The 21,991-nt window shown below is 41.7% G+C and overlaps 1 protein-coding gene across 2 annotated transcripts in view; it reads right to left on the reverse strand.

Annotated features, from left to right (window-relative positions):
- LOC144505487 (nuclear factor NF-kappa-B p105 subunit-like) overlaps positions 1-21,089 on the reverse strand; it is a 51,276-nt gene extending 30,187 nt beyond the window's left edge. For both annotated transcript variants that reach the window (XM_078231603.1, XM_078231604.1), the window contains exons 1-4: positions 20,973-21,089; positions 15,979-16,069; positions 11,812-11,852; positions 4,410-4,508 (exon numbers count right to left, since the gene is read on the reverse strand). In XM_078231603.1, coding sequence (XP_078087729.1) covers positions 4,410-4,508; positions 11,812-11,852; positions 15,979-16,069 — 231 coding nt within the window. In that variant the 5' untranslated portion in view covers positions 20,973-21,089. The remainder of the gene's footprint in view (positions 1-4,409; positions 4,509-11,811; positions 11,853-15,978; positions 16,070-20,972) is intronic.
- Between the last annotated feature and the right edge of the window lie 902 nt (positions 21,090-21,991).

The raw sequence follows: 21,991 nt of genomic DNA on the forward strand, positions 1-21,991 counted from the left end.
TGTTTACCTGAAAAACCTTTCATTAATGTTTTGTTTGTACTTCAGTCCCCTGCTCCTGATCTATGGGCGCCTGGTGCGGAGAGGGGCGGGTCGGGAGGGCAACGTCCTCATGAACCTGCTCCTGGGTCTGGCGAGGAACGCCGTCAACAGATCCAGGCAGTGGGTGATCGACGGGGTCGTCCATCCTGACTGTCTGCTCCTCTACTGCAGCTACATTCGCAGCCAGGTGTCCCTGGAGAGGGAGCATGCGGTGTCCATGGGCGCAGTTGACGCCTTCCATGCCCGCTGGGCACCGCAGGGGCTGGGGTGTATTATAAACCCCAAAAATCACATTTTGATTTGATGTTTTAAGTTTTCTTTGTATTTGGTTGGTATGAAAAGAAAATCCTGATTGAGGTAACCTGTACAACCGTAGGTTTTTTAGGTTCACAGGCTCCTAAACTTGCCCCTTCTGTGGTCTCGTGGAGTTCATAGACCATGTCTACGTTTTGTGCCTTAGATTGCACAACCTTTTTGTTTACCTGAAAAACCTTTTATTAATGTTTTGTTTGCATTTCAGTCCCACGCTGACTTACGGGCACCTGGTGCGGAGAGGGGCAGGTCGGGAGGGCAACGTCCTCGTGAACCTGCTCCTGGGCCTGGCAAGGAGTGCCATCAACAGGTCCAAGCAGCGGGCGATCGACGGGGTTGTCCATCCTGACTGTCTGCCCCTCTACTGTGGCTATATTCACGGCCAGGTGTCCCTGGAGAGGGAGCATGCGGTGTCCATGGGCGCAGTTGACGCCTTCCGCGCCCGTTGGGTACCGCAGAGGCTGGGGTGCATTATAAACCCCGATAATCACATTTTGATTTGATGTTTTAAGTTTCCTTCGTACTTTGCTTTTTGGTTCGGGCTGTTCCCCCTCCTTTTGGGGAGCTGCCCCTTTTAATTTGTCCCTATGTTAATTTGATTTAGTTTATTTGTTTGGTATTCAAAAGAGATATCCCTGATTGAGATAAGCCTGCACAATCAGGGAGTCTCACCTGTGTATATAATGAGGAGAGCCAGCTCTACTGGCACTCTGAATTCTGACTTTGTACCTGAAGCACTCTTAGGAGTGGAGATAACTTGTAAATAAAGGGAATCTGGTGAAGGGATTCCGGCCTCTATTTCAAGGATGTTACAAGCAGGGTGGCTAAAAAGGAACCAGTAAATGTATGCATTTGGATTTCCAAAAGGCATTTAAAAGGTACCACATAAATAGTTATTACATAAGATGGTTGTGGATGTTATATTTGTGGTCGATAAAGGATTGCCTAACTAAAAAGGAACTGAGAGTTGCGATAAATAGGTAATTTTCAATTTGATGAATTGTCACTAGCAGAGTGCCATTAGGATCAGTGCTAAGGCCTCAATTAGCTATGGGTCTATAGTATTGATGTGGATGAAGGGACCACTGTATTATAGCCAAATTTTTGAAAAATACAAAAAAGGTAGAAAAATAAATTGTGAGGTGGGTATAAAGACTTTGTGCTGGATTTTCTGCCCTACCCCCTCCAGCAGCTCGTTTTCCGAGGGGAGAGGCAGTTCGCTTTTGGCCGCTGGTGGGATCTTTTGGCCCGACCGACATCTAAGGCATTTTGCGTGGCCCGCTCATCACACCGCTGGGGAACCAGCAAGATCCTACCAGTGGCCAATGGCGAGCTGTTTCAGCCACCAGACCACTGGAAAATCCCATCCTCTGCAAAGAGATATAGATAGGCAAAGTGAGTAGGCAAATATTTAGCAGATGCAGTATAATGTGAAAAAATGTGAGGTTGTCCATTTTGGCAGGAAGAATAGAAAAGGGGAACATTATTTAAATGGAGAGAGACTGCAGGATGCTGTGGTACCAGGAGGGATCTGTGTGTCCTTGTGCTTGAATTGCAGAAAAGTTAGCACGCAGGTACAGCAAGTAATTCGAAAGGCAAATGGAATGTTGGCCTTTATTGCTCAGGGAATTGAGTATAAAATAGGAAAGGCTTGCTATATGCACAGGACATTGGTAATATCACACCTAGAGTACTGTGTACAGTTTTGGTCTCCTTACTTAAAAAAGGACACAATTACATTGGAAGCAGTTCAGGGAAAGATCACTTGGCTGATTCTTGTGGAATGAAGGGGCTGTCTCATGAGAAAAGGTTGAACAGGATGATTCTATGAAGAATGAAATGTGATCTTTTTGAACCATGTAAGATTCTGGGAGGACATGATAGTGTAGACGCTGAGAGGATGTTTCCCCTTGTGGAGGAATCAAGAGCCAGGGGCCACAGTTTGAAATAAGGGATCTCCCTTTGAAGACAGAGATAGGAAGGAATTTCTTCTCTCAGAGGGTTGTTAGTCTTCCACAGAGAGCAGTGGAAGCTGGGTCATTGAACATATATGTATAAGGCTGAGTTCATATTCTTTTGATGTGCAAAGAAGACAAGGATTAAGGGAATAGGCAGAAGGATGGAGTTAAGGTCACGATCAGATCAGCCATGATTTTATTGAATGAGGGAGCAGACTCGAGAGGTTGAATGACCTACTCCTGCTTTTATTTCTTAGGATTTTAAAACAAAGCAAAAATGAGCAGAAACAATTGTAGGTGAAAGTGGTTGCACAGCAATGACAAGAAAGGATGGCGTGAGGCCCGGCATGCCAAAAACACGCCGCTTATCTAATCTTTGTATCTCAACCTGCCATTAAGAAATTGAAATATTGACTCCTGCCTAATTCAATCACCTCACAAACCATGTTTCCCATAAAATCCACCCCTAAGTGTGTGAAGTAGAAGGAATGTGCTTTACTGCAAATAACACATTTGTAGGTGGTAGGTGATGAAATACTCAGGTGCAATCCAGCTATTTTCCATCAATCTTTGTCCTCTGTGTATTTCAGTGATACAAGCAAAATATTGCTGGATTTTTGGATTTGATATTTTTCCAAATCTTTTAACTATGTGGAAATTGACAAATATATTACACACAAAATAATATTTAGACTGTTATCCACGCTATAAGTGCCCACGTACATTTAAATCAGACAGCTTTTCTGCAGTTCACTCTGCAGTAATTGAATTGCCACAAATTATAAATTAGTCTATTACTCCAAGATAACAGAATGTTCAATGCATATTCTCCACCAATTATGAAAGTATCTATACTATAATAAATATCCCACATAAAATATTCATCTAAAGTGTATTAAAGATTTCATCGGACGTTGTTTGAAATTGCCTTGGAATTTTCAACAACTGGCCACACTTAGAGGCAGCTAGCAGTTCAAAGTGGCTGCTGTCCTGGATACCCTGTAGTGGAAGTGTTGGGTACATAGAGGCTTAATGTGGGACTAAGTACAGTATCGCCCACACAATGATATAAGAAGATACATGACCCAGGGTCAGTCTGGCGATGGACACAGTTCGGTTAAGACCTAGAATGGGGTCAGCTCCATACCTGTACTTTCTACTGTAAGTATGTACATAGTTAAGAGTTGTTAATAAAGACAAGTTGTTGACATATTCCAGGCTGGAAACCTACTTCATGGTGTCTGAAGCAGGATTCTTCACACTGAATGCCCACCTAGTACAATTTTAACGCAGGCCATGAGTGCAAGGCATTAACATCCAAAACTGCTTGCCGAGGAAAATTGGTTTCCTACAGTAGGTGTAGTACTATGTTTGCAATTTTAAAGTAGAAATGGGCAGTATTGGGTCTGGGCGTGATCTATCCACTTGGATAAGGCAGTGAGCAGTCTATTCAGCAGTTTCTAAAGGAATTTCTGAAGGCTGCCTCAAAAATAACATTTTTGAGAGAATGTTTGTACGGAGTAAGAGTATCCATTCTGTATCAATGTTCAAAATCACTCCCACCTCACTGTAGGTTCTATAAGTATTACCATAATTCACAAATCATAGAATTCCTCCAGTACGGAAGGAGGCCATTCGGCCTATCAAGTCTGCACCGACCGCAATCCCACCCAGGCCCTATCCCCATAACCCCATCCCCCATAACCCCATGCATTTATCCTAACTAGCCCACCTGACACAAGGGGCAATTTAGCATAGCCAATCCAACTAGCAGCACATCTTTGGACTGTGGGAAGAAACTGGTGCACCCAGAGGAAACCCACACAGACGCGGGGAGAACGGCAAACTCCACACAGACAGTGACCCAAGCCGGGAATCGAACGCAGGTTCCTGGCACTGTGAGGCAGCAGTGCTAACCATGTCGCCCAAATGTGGAAGTTTTGATTTATTTCCAAATATCTTTGAATTTATCTTACTGTTGCTAGCTTCCACCTGATGATTTACTTTGGAAAGTTTATTAGAAAAAAACAAATGTTTAAATAGATTTACAAGGTTAATGCTGTATGTTTGATAGCTCATAGTTTAGCAAACGTCGAATACCTTCACTGTTGGGTATGTTTTTTTGTTTTTTTCACTTGAGACTCCTGGTAAGCCGCCATGTGATGGTCCTTCACATCCATAACGAAAGCGGAAACCTCGCTTCAAAACAGAAGATGAACAGATTATTTTGTTTCTCCATTATTGTAAAATATTTAACTGTTAATAAATATCAAATTATGTTTGCTATTGGAACAGGAGTCAGCCATTCAACTCCTCAAGCATGTTTCAAGATTAAATTAAATCATATTGCACTGGTTTCATATCTCTTAATACGCTTGTCGAATAAAACTTTATCAATCTCAGTTTTTAAGATGACCTAACCTCAACAGTTCTTTTGGGGACAGCTCCAAATTTCCTGATATCACTCCTAAATGGTGAGGTTCTAATTTTAAGTCTAAGTCCCTTTGTTCTGTACTCATAACAGAGGAAATAGTTATTTTCTATCTGTCAAATCAAATTCTTTCATTATTTTAATCATCATTGGGGAGGCATGGTGGCACAGTGGTCAGCATTGCTGCCTCACAGCGCCAGGGACACGGTTTCGATTCCCAGCCTCAGGTCATTATCTGTGTGGAGTTTGCACATTCTCCCCATGTCTGTGTGGGTTTCCCCCGGGTGCTCTGGTTTCCTCCCACAGTCCAAAGATGTGCGGGTTAGGTGGATTGGCCATGCTAAATTGCCCCTTAGTGTCAGAGAGAGTGGCAAGGGTAAATGCCTGGGGTTGTGAGGATGGGGCCTGAGTGGGATTGTGGTTGGTACAGACTTGATGGGCTGAAATGCCTCCATCTGCACTGTCGGGATTCTATGACTAAAGACCTCAATTGAATCACCTTTTAGTCTTCTCCACTCAAGGGCCAACAGGCCTAGTCTATGCAACCTGTTGTATCAAATTTACCATTTCTAACCACAGCATCAGTCTGGTGAAATAAAAACAGAAAATGTTGGAAAAACTCAGCAGGCCTGGCACATTTGTGGAGAGAGAAACAGAGTTAATGTTTTGAATCTAATATGGCGTTTCATCATTGAGTTCTGATGAAGAGTCATATTAGACTTGAAATGTTAACTCTCCTCATGGATGCTGCCAAATCTGCTGACTTCTACCAGTATTTTCTATTGTTATTTCAGCTTTCCAGCATGTTGGGGAGAAAATTTTAAACCATTAGGCATTTAAGACACCAATAGAACTACTAGCATTGAGTTAAATGACTCTAAATCAGACTTACAAGCTAACAAGGGAACAGTTTACACACATGTGAATGCAGTAAGAGATTTAAACAAGTGATTGTGATTTAAACACGGATTTTGATAATGTAAATGTATTAACTATATTTTATAAAGTAGTTGTGCACTTTAGCCAAGAGCAGATTGGTGCAAGGCATGATGGTACGGCGGCAAACTGACAGAACCACATTCTTAGGAAACAATGAAAGCTCAGAATGTGCAAGTTCTCATCAGCGAGAGTTGCTAACAGCAGATTTCTCAAGGCAGCTTCATGAATAGGATTAATTCACTGCCCAGATAAGGCAATGCCTTCTCAGACATGAGAACGTGCATTTGTCTGGTTTGGCCAGTGACGGGGTGAAAATTGGTGGGAATATTAACTTTGACCTTTGTAGCTCAGTGTCTGAGGTTGCTAAGCAATAGAGGAAGTTGAGTCAGAGGGAGGAAGTATCCAGATTTTACGGACCAGTGAAATCCCATTATGTCAGAGGGTAAAATGTAATCGGATAAAGTATGTGATATTAATGTTTTATATGTATTGAAGACGAATGATTCAAAGCTAATGGAAGGCGGGAGAGTTTGATAAGAGAAATCTTTAATTGATCAATCTAAGCTTTGTACGTCATCGTTATTGGAGAGGCTTAGGACTTTTCAATAATCTCTCCCTGCGATCGCTGGTCAAATAAAAAGCATGTCTTTAAACTGGGACACTGGCTTTCGTGAGTCTTTGCATTGATTGAAGTTTTGGCAATACCTGGTCTCCAGGGAACCCCGCTAACACAACATCTGCAGTATTTAGCTTTTATCATTCTGGTGAATTTGTCTCTCCTCAGCTGTGGTATCCAGAACTGAATGAAGCACCCTAGAAATGGTCTAACTCCAGCTTTACAAAACTGTTGCATGATTTCCATCTCTTTGATTTCCAAGCCCCTTGAAGTACAGACTAACATTCATTAGTCTTCTTCATTATTTTTGTACCTGCTCACTAGCTTTTATCAATTTCTGTACAGAGAAATTCTTGCCTCCTCCAGTCTCAGTTTCTCAGCGCTTAAGAGATACATTCTCTGAACAATCATTCTGAGGTCTCAGTGGATGATCTCACACTTCCCCACACTGATCTTCACGTATCAAAGTTGAATATTAACCCTTGAAACTCAATGTTCTTTGGTCTGATTGTGCCATTGTGGCCCATCCACGTGTTGTGCCACAGAAAGGTTTGATGCAGAATGGTGAGTTATTGATCTTTGCTGTTCTACTGGGACAGAAGAAAACTTTTTTCCACATGAAACAACTGTTTTGATGAGCAAGTCACCCCATTCACTTCTCAAGCGCACCCGGGCTGCCAATCATGGAACAGACACCAAGGATTAAATTGCCTGGCTGAAGTCACACCAAAATAATAATGGTGACACAAAAGGGGGTGGAGAATTCTCAAGAAAGGATGCGATAACTACAAAATATTGAAATCAAAATCTCCGTTGCTAGAGGAGTTTCCTACTTTTATTTATTTTTATATAATTACAAGAAAATATCTGTTTGTTCCCAAATTTAAAGGAGAGATACCGCATGATGTAATTTACAGGAAGACTCCTTCTCCCAAACAGTATCTGTATCTCCCATCACAACAGTCCTGCCTGATCAGATTTGATACTGAAATGAAGTCAGTAAGGGAAGTCCCACTGAACTTCTATTTTCAGAGTTGAGGATATCGTCAGCAGTCAATATGGCTAAATTTATTTTATCCATTTCTAGCAAGGCCAGCACTCACTGAATTTGAACATATGAAAAGTTTGATTTGATTTGGTTTATTGTCACATGTATAAGTATACAGCGAAAAGTATTGTTGTGCACTACACAGACAAAGCATACCGTTCATAGAGAAGGAAAGGAGAGAGTGCAGAATATAGTGTTACAGTCATAGCTAGGGTATAGAGAAAGATCAGCTTAATGCAAGGTAGGTCCATTCAAAAGTCTGATGGCAGCAGGGATGAAGTTGTTCTTGAGTCGGTTGGTACGTGACCTCAGACTTTTGTATCTTTTCCCTGACGGAAGAAGGTGGAAGAGCGAATGTCCGGGATGCATGGGGTCCGTAATTACGCTGGCTGATTTGCTGAGGCAGTGGGAAGAGTAGACAGAGTCATTGGATGGGAGGCTGGTTTGTGTGGTGGATTGGGCTACATTCACGACCTTTTGTAGTTTCTTGCAGTCTTGGGCAGAGCAGGAGCCATACCAAGCTGTGATACAACCAGAAAGAATGCTTTCTATGGTGCATCTGTAAAAGTTGGTGAGAGTCGTAGTAGACATGCCAAATTTAGTCTTCGGAGAAGGTAGAGCATTGATGGGCTTCCTTAACTATAGTGTTGTTGTGAGTTGTATAACCATTGTGGCATCCCTGGAGTGAGAGTGTCTCTCTTCAATGAGAGCACTGAAGAGAGAATTAAACCTTCTATTTAATTCAGTGATACTATTATATTTCCTTTTGAATTATTTGGCTCTCATCTTAGATACTCTCCATTGCTCAATATTTCCCAAATTAGCTGATTCTGGGGATTGGATTTTCAATGCTCTTGCAATGCTATTATTAAAATTAAATGGTCTAATTGGCCAGGAGACAATCTTAGTACCAGGCGATGTGGTAGACAACAGCCGCATTAGGGGGTTGCTGTTGCCTTGCTGATTTGAGCAGGCAGCTCTTTGGAAAGAAGCCAGGAGGTCGAAAGCAACCAAACACACCAAGATTTGGTGCAGCGCTCTTGCCGGCACTAGTTGGTCCCTCACATTTCAACTCAAAGTAACAACAGAGAAATTTCAAATTCCCACAGTGAATATTTTTCATGTTGATTTTTTTCATGTCCCAGTGGAATAGTAAAGGTTGAGCAGTCACCATATATTCTACAACTAACCTTTCTGTGATACATCATGCAGATGATAGCTAGATGCTGATCTTCTATGGCACAATCAGAGCAAACTAACTTGCACAAGACTGTTTGGACTCGCCAGGAAAAAAAAAATTAAAAATTCAAAAGGACTGGCTTGTTAATGAGCTCTTTAATGAGATAAAAAACCATAAACTTGTAGCGATCATGTTTCTTGCTCCCTCCCTCCCACTCCTCCTCCACTGCTGGCCCTTAAAAAATTTTAAAACTCCCCAGAGGTATTGGGATTCCAATATGACCTCCAGGATCATGGAATCTCAAATCCTGCGCTCACATATTCCCAATCCTATGGCCCTTTGGAAATCCTGGTCAGGGACTTATTCCCATGAATATTAGAAGACTGGGGTGTGAGATGCTAAAGATCACTTGCTATGCAAATGTACCCAATTTTTGCTGCACAACTCCCCAAACAGTTTCTGCCTCCTCCTCCTCCTCCCATATCTGAACTTAACAACTCAACACAAGGGATAATATGCCCTCACTGTGTTATCTTATTAGATATTTTATTGAAGAAAAAATTATTATTTTTCCTGCTCTTTGTTGAAATATGTTTATTTTTAAAGCGACTCAATTTGAACAATCATCATAAAGCAACAAAGGATGGGTAGATATTCCACTTCATTGCAATTGGAAACACTGGGTTCTCAGGCACAGCTGAGAGGAAATGCAGGTGGAGATTTATGTATCGGCTCAGCAATTGGATATCCTCGGGCTTACCTAAGCGATTTAAATAAGCCCGAATTCCTAGTAGTCACAGGTCCAACAAAACGATGAAAATAAGGCAGAGGGACATCTCATTGCTCCCACCTCAGGTTCCCTTTGGTGTCCCACAGTTTTCCCCAGTGAAAGGGAACCTGAAGAAACATGGTGATGGGGTTTTTTCTGGGAGCCTCTCTTTTCCAATGCTTATACAGCCTTGATTATAAATGAACGACTCAGTAATCACAAATTCTATAAAATTAAAGCAAGCATTCTGAGAGTATCCTGATGATTCAAATGACAAGTGCAATAGCTTATTTTATAAATGTCGCCCCAGGATTATCTTCAGGCCTAAGGCCTTATGGCTGCTGTTGTCAGCCGTCAAGGTGGAAACATTAATATTAGTCAATAATTATGGGGATCAGGAGGTGGTGGAGGAGGAATGAGGGAAGAATAAGCATATTGGATGGAGTGGATTCAAAGGACAAAATATTTTTGTTCTCACTTGATTTTTGTTTGTTCTTTTGACAAATAATGCATTAGGATGAGGAGTTTACTTGGTGCCTGTTTTCATATTCTTGCATTTTTTTCTTTGACATTACTGACCCAGGTGTTGTGTATGAGAATTAATTTGTGCAGTCCTACAAGCTATCAACAATCTGTTGGTTACCATTGACCAGAAACTGAACTGGACCAGCCATATAAGTTTTTTCAAATTCATTTATGGGCTGTGGGCATTGCTGGCTCGGCAGCATTTATTGCCCATCGCTAAATGCCCTTGATAAGGTGGCGGGAGCTGCCTTATTGAACTACTGGAGTCCCCGTAGTGTATGTACCTCCACAGTGCTATTAGGGAGGGAGTTCCAGGATTTTGACTCAGCAATATATTTCCAAGTCCCATAGAATCCCATAGGATCCCTACAGTGCAGAGCAAGGCCATTCAGCCTATTGGGTCTGCACTGACTTACTGAAAGAGCATCTTTACCTCGGCCCACCGCCCCAACCCGCTCTTTACCCGTAACCTCACACATTTACCATGGTCAGTCCTTCTAACCTGCACATTTTTGGACCGTGGGGTGAACTCGGAGCACCCGGGGAGAAAACCCATGCAGACATGGGGAGAACATGCAAACTTCACACAGACAATGACCCAAGGCCAAAATCGAACCCTCGGTCCCTGGCACTGTGAGGCAGCAGTGTTAACCATTGTGCCACCATACTGCCCAGGACTTGAAGGGGAGCTTCCAGATGGTGGTATTCCCAGGTATTTGCTGCTCTTGTCCTTCAAGATTAAAGCTGTTGTGGGTTTGGAAGATGCTGCCTAAGGAGCCTTTGATTTCCTGCTGTACATCTTGTAGATGATATACTGTTGGTCAGTAGTGGAGGGATTGAATGTTTGTGGAGGGTGTAGCAATCAATTGGGTTGCTTTGTCCTGGATGGTGTCAAGCTTCTTGAGTGGTGTTGGAACTGCACTCATCCAGTCAAGTGGAGTACTCTATCACACTCCCGACTTGTAGATTGTGGACAGGCTTCAGGGAGTCAAGAAGTGAGTTATTCGCCACAATATTTCAAGCTTCTAATCTGCTCTTGTAGCCACAGTATTTAAAGGGCTAGTCCAGTTCAGTTCCTGGTCAATGGTAACCCCCAGGATGTTGATAGTGGGGGATTGAGCAATGGCAATGCTATTGAATGTCAAAGGGCGATAGTTAGATTCTCTTTTGTTGGAGATGGTCGATGAATGGTACTTGTGTGGCACAGATTAATTGCTAATAGCACTGTGGCTACAAAGGCAGGTCAGTAACTGGGAATTCTGCAGCAAGAACACACCTTCTGACTCCCCAAAGCCTATCCACAAAGTCATCCACAAAGCACAACTGAGAAGTGTGAGGGAATACACTCCACTTGCTTGAACAGGTGCAGCTCCAACAACACTCAAGAGGATCAACACCATCCAGGAAGAAGCAGCCCGCTTGATTGGCACCCCATCCCTGGCAGCAGTGTGTACAATCTATGAGATGCACTGTACAATCTTTCAAACCTGCGACCTCTACCATTAAGAAGGACAATGGCAGCAAATGCATGAGGACACTACGCCATAAACCATCCTGACTTGGAAATATCGTCATTCCTTCACTGTCACTGGGTCAAAATTCTGGAACTCCCTTCCGAACAACATTGTGGACGGAATTTTCCCGTCCTGCCTGCCACGGGAATTGTAGCGGGTGGGACAGAAAATTCGGCGGACCATGCAAAGGACCGTTGACCTCGGGTGGGAATTTCTAGCCTTGGGGCGAGCATGGCTGGAAAATCCCACCCTGTGGATGTACCTACACCACGTGGACTGCAGCAATACAAGAAGGCAACTCACCACCATCTTCTCAAGGGCAATTAGGTATGGACAATAAATGCTGACAAAGCCTGCAATGCCCAAATGCCGTGAAAGAAAAAAAAAATCCAAAAAACCAATATGCATGGTTATTGAAGCATAAATATTTGCAGTTCCAGTAAAACCAAATTATTATTTGCATGATTTATTGTAGCTCACCTGTTTCGGCTGTTCAATGATTTCAATGTAGGGGTCACATGCTAAATACAAAAAAAGTCACCATTAGTAGTCTGTCAACCACGGAGGTTACAAGTAAAAAGAATGGGATGCTGTTTATATGCCCACTCCTTCATTCACACTGAAGAAGACATGATAGGCAGATAAAAGTTTAGTCCAACAAATACATACACCAAAATAGATGAGAGCTATAATAAAGTGTTAAAATAGGTCTCTGGCACTAATAATAGGAACCTGACCAAATTTTCAGCTTCTAATTGTTAGTTTGTGTGCATACTCTATCCACTATTCCTGGATGCAGATCAGATTAAGCAGTGGTTACTAAAGATTGAATGCTCTTCCTGGTCCCACAAAATCTTGTCACCGAATGCACCATGTTCAGTTTCCTTTGTCAGTTGGATTGCCTCACCTCTTTTAAAAGAGTGCCAATGCTCATTGCATGCTGGTCCTTCGCCAATCCCATTCAAATGAGGTCTGACCATAAAAATGGATCCGACCTCTCACTGGAACAGTTGGAAGTGCAATCACTTTACCCACTGCTTGTTCAAAGCAAAGTCTCTAGGATAATCAGCAAATAATTTTCTCACAAATGATTTAAAATCAAACCCCTCATGATTTATTTTAAACAGAGTACAAAGACTGACACCAATTCGTTTTGCCAATCAATTTTCAAAAGAAGCCTTATTAAATAATATTATCATATTAGTGAGCTGACAGCAGAGCTGGGAAAGTTACTGTCTGTAAGGGGAATATGGTGGGAAATCCGGCATCTCCTTCAGAGAGCCAACAGAGATATAAGCATTTAAAGTGGAGAGATAATCTGAAATGTGGCATGGAGTGGGTGCGCGATAGGTGGGAAGATTTCTGTGTGGGCTGCATTGAAAAGTATGGGGCGGCACGCTGCGCAATGGTTGGCACTGCTACCTCACAGCGCCAGGGACCCAGGTTCAATTCCGGCCCCGGGTGACTGTCCGCGTGGAGATTCCTCCGGGTGTTCTGGTTTCCTCCCACAGTCCAAAGATGTACGGGTTAGGTGGATTGGCTAAATTACGCCTTAGCGTCAGGGGCTCTAGCAAGGTAAATAGGTGGGGTTACAGGGAAAGGGCTTGGGTGGGATTGTTGTCAGTGCGGACTCGATGGGCCAAAGGCTTCCTTCTGCACCAGGGATTCTATGAAATAGAACCCAGCAAGCCTCGGGTAACAGCTATTTTTAAAATATTGCGAGAGAGGGTGAACGAGATGGTCGGCAGTTGAGAATTGCCCCACCCAAGAAAATGTTAGCCAATGTACATTTTTTTGTGTCAGATTCATTTGGTCAAGTGGTGCAAGTTTGTTCAGCCATGAAAAGGAAATTTTCTACAAGTCTACACTGGTGTGAATTTACCCAGGCTGAGGGAAAAGCCCAGAAGTTCCGAATTCAGCACTGGCTGCATCAAAATGGGAGTTCAAGCTTCAGTTATTTTTGTCTCCATTACATTAGTGTTGGTTATGGCTTGGGCTGCTGGAGCAAAAAGCATTTCAATAAGCATAAAATTACGTGACATTATGTAAAGCGTAGCAGAACATCCTTCCCCTGTGCTTTCTGTGGTCGTTTCTGTGGAAATGTAATATCATTACTGAGAATCAGTATAAAGCAGGTGCATCTAACCTCGCTTCACAACCTATTGCATTAGGTTTAAAAGTATCGAAGTGTTAGTTTGAGATACAATAATTTTTAGTTTTTCACTTTTTGCATTTGGTTCACTATACTGTCACAATTTTGCATTTTATTTCACTTTCCTTCGCTTTTATATTATCAACTGAAGCAGCCTCCACACAAGGGCGGAATCTTGATGAGGAGTCCAGGTTCTTGCCAGCAGACAGTGGGAGACCCACAGTGTCTTTTTTCTGGAAGGCCCACCATACCACACGAATCAAGCCGTGCCAAGGCCAGCGGTGGGCCTTCCTCTGGAATCAGGTCCCCGGCCGGTGGTGGAAATCTCACCTAGCAAGAGCTGCTGACCAATCAAAGGCTGACCGCTCTTGCGCTTAGCAGCGCCACAGAGGAGGGAATGGCTGCTGTTGGAATAACATCCCTCAGAGTGGCAGGAGTGCAGCACAACACAAAGATTAAGTGATGTGGGGTGGAGGGGTTTCATGGGATGGGGTCACGAGTGGGGTGGGGGGGGGGCAGGGCTGTCAGATGAAAGAGCAAGGAAGTAGCTTTAAACAAAGGACAATCCCCCCCTATCCCCGCCCTCGAGGAGGTGACAAGCTATCTTTATGATAGTAGCTGTCGTGCATGCCACATGGCAACATGCCCTCTTGTAGTTGGGTTAATCTCAGAGGCAGCAAAATAAGGTCCTTAAATAGTCCATAATTCACCACTTAACGGCCTGAAGGGCAGCAGAATGGGAAGTTCGATCATTGGCCTTCCCGCCCAGAACATAATTCAGGTGGAGGTGGGAAGGCAGTGGGATATGCCACCCAACTCCCTCAAATTTATTCCTTTCCTGCATCCAAGCTTGGCACCGGCGAGAGCACAGGATTCCACCCATAGTGTGAGAATTCTGTTGGCAATTACTTTTGTAGTCAGTGAACTATTTGGATAAAAAGAAGGAAGTCTGATGGTCTTAAGTCAGAGTGCAGAGATACCCAAATGTGCGGGTCCTCGGAAAAGTGGTACTGAGATGCTGGAACTTGAAGGGACATGTTCACATAAACAGGCAACTTGCAGATTGATCTGTATGTCAGTGAGTCAATATGTTTTATCCAGCTAGATCAATGTGCAACCACAACTTGAGATAAGATCTTAATATAAATGATTTTGTAAATCTTCAACAGTACATTGATTTCTGAAGGTATATCCTACTGAAGTATACAAATACATGAGATAAAATAGAAAAAAATCTATACAGTTGTCTAAGGACTTCACATTCTTAAACAGTAAATGTGCAACAGGTTGACAGGCAATATTTGTGGCATAAAGTCCAGGACCCAAAAGATTTTACTGTTGGATAACCTTACCTTGCCAGATTCTTTAAGTGTGCTGTTTTGCTTTGCATATGGTCCCAGATTCTATGGCCAGTATTAAGCCTAATTTCCCAACTGCTGACAGGAATGTTACACTGATGTCTCAAGGAGAGGTGTTCTGAAGTTCCAAACAAGACAACCCTCTCCCCACCCTCTATTTGCAGTAGTACATCATTTTTTTCCATCTATGGGTGCTCTAACACTCCAGTACTTGCAATCTGTTTTGGGAGGCAGTGGCATAATGATATTGTTACTGGACTAGTAATCCAGAGACCCAGGGTAACGCTCTAGGGACCCAGGTTCAAATCCCAAACTGGCAGATGGTGAAACTTGTATTCAATAAAAATCTGGAATTAAAAGTCTAATGATGACCATGAAACCATTGTTGATTCTCTTAAAAACCCATCTGGTTCACGAATGTCCTTTAGGGAAGGAAATCTGCCATCCTTACCTGGTCTGGCTACATGTGACTCCAGATCCACAGCAATGTGGTTGACTCTCAAATGCAGTCTGAAATGGAGGGCAGTTAGGGATGGCCAAAAAATTCCAGTAAATGAATTTTTAAAATCTATTTCATACCTTTACATTGGGTTTCATTTCACTTCATTCTGAATGTCACTTCTCTCTTCTCTTCCCTCGCCTTGGCAAAGACTGACAAAATATTTTAAATTTATTTTGAAGCTCTATGAAGTCATAGAATCATATAGGTTTACAGCATGGAAACAGGCCCTTTGGCCCAACTTGTCCATGCCTCCCCTTTTTTTAACCCCTAAGCTAGTCCCAATCGTCCGCGTTTGACATAGAGATGTTGTCAGCCATTTACCTTTAAGTCTGCACTTTCCTTTAAATTTCCCATGCTAGCCATATTTTACACATACCTCATTAATTAGCTGCTTGCGGAAGGTCAACATCGCTGCTAATGCTATGACTAATTATTTAAAGAGGTTTACCATAAAAGGTTTGGGACAATCAGCTGACCTCTGTTGGCTAAATTTGTGTCAGCAGCTAAGCAAGAAAGCCTAAATCTAGGCTGGCGAGGAAATTTGCCCTTAACTTTGCAGTAATATTATATTTCATCGTAAACTAAAAGCAGCAAACATTCCTTGTCATTCAGTAACAACAATAGTAGTCACTTACTGAAATGTGAAGCAGGATCTGAATAGTTCAAATCTTGGCAGCTGAGAACAAAGTCTATATCTATACCATTGTAGTGGTTCATACTCTCCATCTAGAAAAAAGTTAAACATAAAATTATAAAATCTGTACAATTTTAAGTGCTTTGCATGAAGCACATTTTAACATCCTTTTTAATATTACGACATACATTTTCATTCATGTCAGTATAAAAATGCTGAGCAACATGCGAGCTACTGAATGATCTCCACAGGGCACCTTCGTATGATGGATTTTGTCAGCTCAGTCAAGCAAAATGTCAAGGCATCTAACCAGATTTGACACTAATCTGTGACCCTGCATTGCTATTACAGATGTATAGACCCTGCTGTTCTGCTTGGCATGTTCACTGGCAGTAGTTGGACAATCATAGTGACAAAAATAAAAGGCTCAGGAAACAGAGTGAAAATCAAAACAACTAAAAGCATTTGCATTGGCCTTTGAAAGGACGTGAAACTGTGTTGGGGTGATTGGGGACAGACTCAGTTGTTCGGAGGGTCACTCCACACAGCGGTCACTGAAAGACCAGAAGCTTGCACTATATCTGCTACAATTTATGCTTTGTCAGCTGTTTCTTCTCAAAATGTAACTTTGATTTACAGTTTTGCAATCAATAGATTTAGAGATGTCATAGTGTCGAAGCTTACACCCAATTAGATTTAGTTGTGCAATACTTTGGTGCAAGACATCACAGGATCAGTAAAAACTGAGTGAACTGAAGAACATTCCAAAACTAATGGACCCTTTGTGTTGACCTAACAAGTTCCAGAATATAATTGATACTATTTTATTAAAATCAGCGGGCCAATTCCCCAACCGGATAGAGAAAGAAATAGAGACGGAGGAAAGACTGGATAAAGTGAAAGAAAAATACTGATAGAAAGGAAAAATAAGAATAAAGTTAACACTTTACAAACTTTAAAAATCTTGAAGACGAATTCACCACATGCAGGAAGGGACTCATTGGTTAGCACTACTGCCTCAAAGAGCCAGGAACCCGGATTCAATTCCCGACTTGGGTCACTGTCTGTGTGTAGTCTGCACATTCTCCCCATGTCTGGGTGGGTTTCCTCTGGATGCTCCAGTTTCTTCCCACAGTCTGAAAGACGTGCTGGTTAGGTGCATTGCCCATGCTAAATTCTCCCTTAGCGTACCCGAATAGGTGCTGGAGTGTGATGACTAGGGGATTTTCACAGTAACTTCATTACAGTGTTAATGTAAGCCTTACTTGTGACTAATAAATAAACTTTACTTTACTTTACATGGCAGAGTAAGTTGACCAGCATGTTATTGAAATTCATCACTCACGGTGTATCTTTCTCCGAACTTGCTGACCGAATTGTACAATAACAATAGTGTGTCGTGAACACACTGTTAGTTTTCCAGAAAAATTTGGCCCAATGGCATTCAAAAATGATAAATCTATTTATAACATACCCTATATTTAATTACAGTTAAAGTTATTTTTCTTACCATACTATTGTGCGTGCTATAAAAGGATCCCACAGAATTAAGAGCTCTCCAAAGAGCACTGAAGAGTCATATGGACTCAAAATGTTAACTCTGTTTCTCACTCCACAGATGCTGCCAGGCATGCTGAATTGTTCAGCATTTTTTGTTTTTAATCCCGTCGAATTAGCCTATCCATTAATGCAGAGCTAAGTGAATAATAAGGTGAAACAGATGTGCCTGAAGAAATTAGATGTAGCTCTTGGGGCTAAAGAGATTAAAGGATATGGGGGAAAGGTGAGATCAGGATATTGAATTTGATGATCAACCATGATCAAAATGAATGTCGGAGCAGGCTCGAAGGGCTGAATGGCCTGCTCCTGCTTCCATTTTCTATGTTTCTATAACAGTGATTCACTTCTCAAACATGCATGGGATAATCTTCAACCTGGCACCTTGGTGGTAACCTGTAATAGAATATTGACAGCTATTATAGAAGCCATCCAATTTTCAATCCATTGAAATCAGTGAGGTTGATTTTGACTTTGAAGACTGTTTTACCTGCCAACAAAAATGGAATGTGAAAGGCCCCAACCATCTGGTTTAGTCACTCGATGGCCGGCAAGCTGCTGGCAATTTTTCAGGCACTGGCACGCAGCTAACCAATGAGGAGGATGGGGTTTCCTGCAGGCTCAGTGCCGAATTAAAAGGAGGTTGCACCACTTAAAGCTTCCATTGAAATAACGTGGATCTGACATGATTGAGAAAAGAGCCCCTAGATTTTTAAATGTGCACTAGTGCTGCATCTCATTCTCAGCTTTTATAGCACATCATGATGTCATTAACATATGCATAATCCTTAGCCCTAATTCCACCCGCAGGAAGAGATGTCACCCAACTCAAAAGGAGAGGCACAGAACTGATGGAGAATCCCCTTTCTTCTTGTCATAATATCTATGGAATAGGAGGCACTGAATATACTGAGGATTGAAACTGTCGGATAAAGAGACTGGAGGTTTCAGTTGAGTTCCTAGAGGATACTGACCATTAGTATTTTCAACTCCCACATTTGAGTGACAACTGCCTTCCACCAGCCATGATAAAGACAGAGGGACAAAACCATGTCGGAGCACCAGAGTAGGTAAAATAACACTTAAGAAAGACACCATTGGTTAACACCTGGGTAAATACATTATTTCATGGTTGCTGTTGAAACCTTTAAAGAAATAGACCTTTTACAACCATGTTGCTGAATTAAGTGCTTCTATATCAGCTACAGAATCTGTATTGTCACATGGAATGTGCATGAGTGATTGTTGTTACTTGGCATTTCATCTTGAATTCAAGTGAATTGCTGGCGAGCAGATGGTCTGTCACGTTACAAGCTTCTGCCTGGTGCTGGTCTGCACCCGCATCATCTTCCAGCTCCTCTTCTTCAGAGTTATGCAAAGCTTTTTGCTACTCCATGTCCAGGATCAGTTTGCGATGCATATGGCCATACTGTAGAAAAGGTAGTATGCCACCATTGTGCAGGGCACTCTGAGGACTTTACGGCAGATCTATCCTTGGCCAGTTCAGGCATCTTAACCAGTGTTCAAGAATCCCAATGACCAGCTGGATGATGGTTAGTTCCATAGCTGTTAGAGTTATTGTCAGTAAAAGAGAGAGAATAGAGCAGCGGTTTCAATAGTCTGGAATGTAGAAGATACCCCTTGACACCGAGCAGCCATCTGCACACTGCTTGGCCTTGCTGGAAAAGTGGTGCCACAGTATGTTAACATTATGACACCTCATTGTAAGATGTGCACATTGATTTTTATGCCTTGACCACTGACAATCCTATCCTGCAACCAAATAAAATCAGCTAAAATCTGTATGTTTTACAATCTCTCCAAGAATGTGTATTTGCAGAGTCATAGTTAATATTTAATATTTAACCAGAATGTTTTCAGTACGTTCTAAGTCTGAATGATTGTGTGAATTAAAGGAAATGGTAAGTGAAAGGTTAAATGTACATATTGATGTAGTTTTCTCCATCACATAGATTGCTGATAATATCACCTTGAATAAAAGTGGCAATAACAAAGCTACAGATCGTTAATTCAGAGAATCTTGCAAATCAAAAATGATCCTATGGTTCCGTACATTTTCTAATTTTTTCAAATGTTTAAGATTAAAACATTTAGTGAAATTGATGTTATTTGCTAGTAGACGCAGATGCATTTTGAATATTTAAAAATTAAAGCAGTACACAAATTATTTTAATTTTTATAAAAACAACAAGGCAACCTTATGTTATTGGTAGGCTATATCTCTACTCATTCAGTCACTTCCTCCAGTAGTGTTTACCATTTGCAAGGCAGTTATAAAGCAGAAGTGAAACCTTAACACACAACTGTGGTCACAATCTAAAGCCTGCCACCTGATCTTCAAGTGACTAAAGGACTAAATGACCTTTTGCAATTTACTGATCATGGATTTTTCTTTCTCTCTCCCTCTCTCTATCTCTCTCTCTCTCTCTCTCACACACACACAAGGATTAATTATTGACAACCATACACACACATATTAAGGGGTTCAGTTATTGACCATTCGTCCCGGCGGCAAAGAGACATCTGCAATTTTGAGGCCCTGCCCTTGTTTATACTGTGTTGCAAGAAGAGCTGCAAAAGACAAACTGAGGTCCCAATGGACCTTGCAAGTTTAAGGCTGACTGATGTCGGTTTGCTCAGCCGGCAGCGAGGCAAGTGCAGGAGAATGATTGCGAGTTCTGTGGGATTTGCTCTGGGCAGCAGTGGTCCAGATTATGCTTTATGACTGAGAGGATCACATCTGCTTCTCCTGGTGCCACAAAAATAATTTCAAGTCGACTTTTGCTAGGTTTCTGTTTCTGTATCACCTATGGAACTGTTCAAAGAGTGTATGCTTCTATCAGTTCTCTCATAAAAAGTCAATCCATCTCCTATGTATGTCATATCACCCACAGATTTCGATATTAAAAGGATACTACAACCTGAAACAATCAGGCACTTTGACCGATCAGTGCCAGTCTCTTTCAGGCAGCTGAGCTGGGCCAACTGTTAGGGTCCAAGGGCAGTGAGTCTTACTTCATTTCTAAGCTCCTATCTCCCTGTTGTTATTAATTTTCCCATGTGAAAATCGGCCCAAACATGCATGCTTTATCTTTATGAAACCATGAATCTGCAGCAACAAATGGAAAAGTAATATTGCTCCCTTAACGCAAGAGCAAACTTGATCATTTGCTACACAATATAGAAAGCAAAATGACAAAAGATTCTCACACAGTTTCCATGTTCAATATTCGCAACTGTTACAGAAAATCTGAAACCAAAATTCAAACTAAAAAAATGTCCACTTTGTATAACGATTCATAAAATACTCAAATACTTACGAATTAAAAGGGCAGGCAGTCTTTCATTCTGATACAATTCTTTTCTGTTATGCTGCTCTTTTTGTCTCTAAGTTAAACTACAAAATTTACACTTTACCTTTAGCAAGTGCCGCTGTAAAGTACAGGAACGTGCAGGTTTTTATGCTGGATAAACAAATTCATCGGTTGCATAAATCCTTGAATCATCATCCATCCTAACCACCCAAGCCAAATGACAGTTATGTTTTCTGTTAAGCAAATTGTTTTGCCGTTTTGCAATGTGATTGGTTAACAGGTGTACAGGCTGACATGCTTCAGTGGCAACAAGAATATTTCTGTAAATGATGTTATCTCACAAAGACTGTGATGGGCTTTCAGGTTCATGAGTAAAATGTATCTATATAAATACATCCTAGTACTAACTGTGATCAGAAAAAAAACAAGAGAACATTTAAATATTTAAAATTACATACAGGGAACAAATAAAATCCTTAACCATATTATTTTCAATGCTACTGAATTGGTTTTTGTATTATCAATAGTGCTGTATTCCATTAAATACATTTTCCCTCAGTTGTCCAATCATTGCTCTCCACAATAATATATGACGATGCACTTTGCTGCTCTCTTTCATGGCATCCAACTCCCCTTCCCAGTAGAGCCTTTTTTGCATATCATACATTTCCTTTTACTTTCCTCTTTGTTATAAGGCCTCTGACTCCATCCAGCTCTCACCTTATAGCTGACCTACTCTGCCTTGATTGTATCCTCTCTTTAGCTAAGATTCTGATCTCACTGCTGCCCAATCCTCCTTGCACCTCTTTCCAGGCCTTCAGATCTCTCAACATCCAATCAACAATGAATGCAGGCATGCTACTACATCCTTGCCAACCCAATAACTGAGATGTCACTAACTTCCATCACCCATAAGTGATTGCCACTTATGATGCATCTGGCTAACCAAATCCCACCAACATAACCCCTCAGTGCATGAGTGAACAAAATAATATATTTACACATAACATGGAAATTCAATCAAGGGGTCGAACAGTCATTTCTCCTTTGTGCTATTATATCTTGCACTTACGCTCACTATGCCTTAGTGTGAACCTGACATCCGCAGCTAAGGTGGAGGTA

Source organism: Mustelus asterias, chromosome 16, assembly GCF_964213995.1.
Source record: "Mustelus asterias chromosome 16, sMusAst1.hap1.1, whole genome shotgun sequence".
In the NCBI taxonomy this organism is placed as follows: domain Eukaryota; kingdom Metazoa; phylum Chordata; class Chondrichthyes; order Carcharhiniformes; family Triakidae; genus Mustelus; species Mustelus asterias.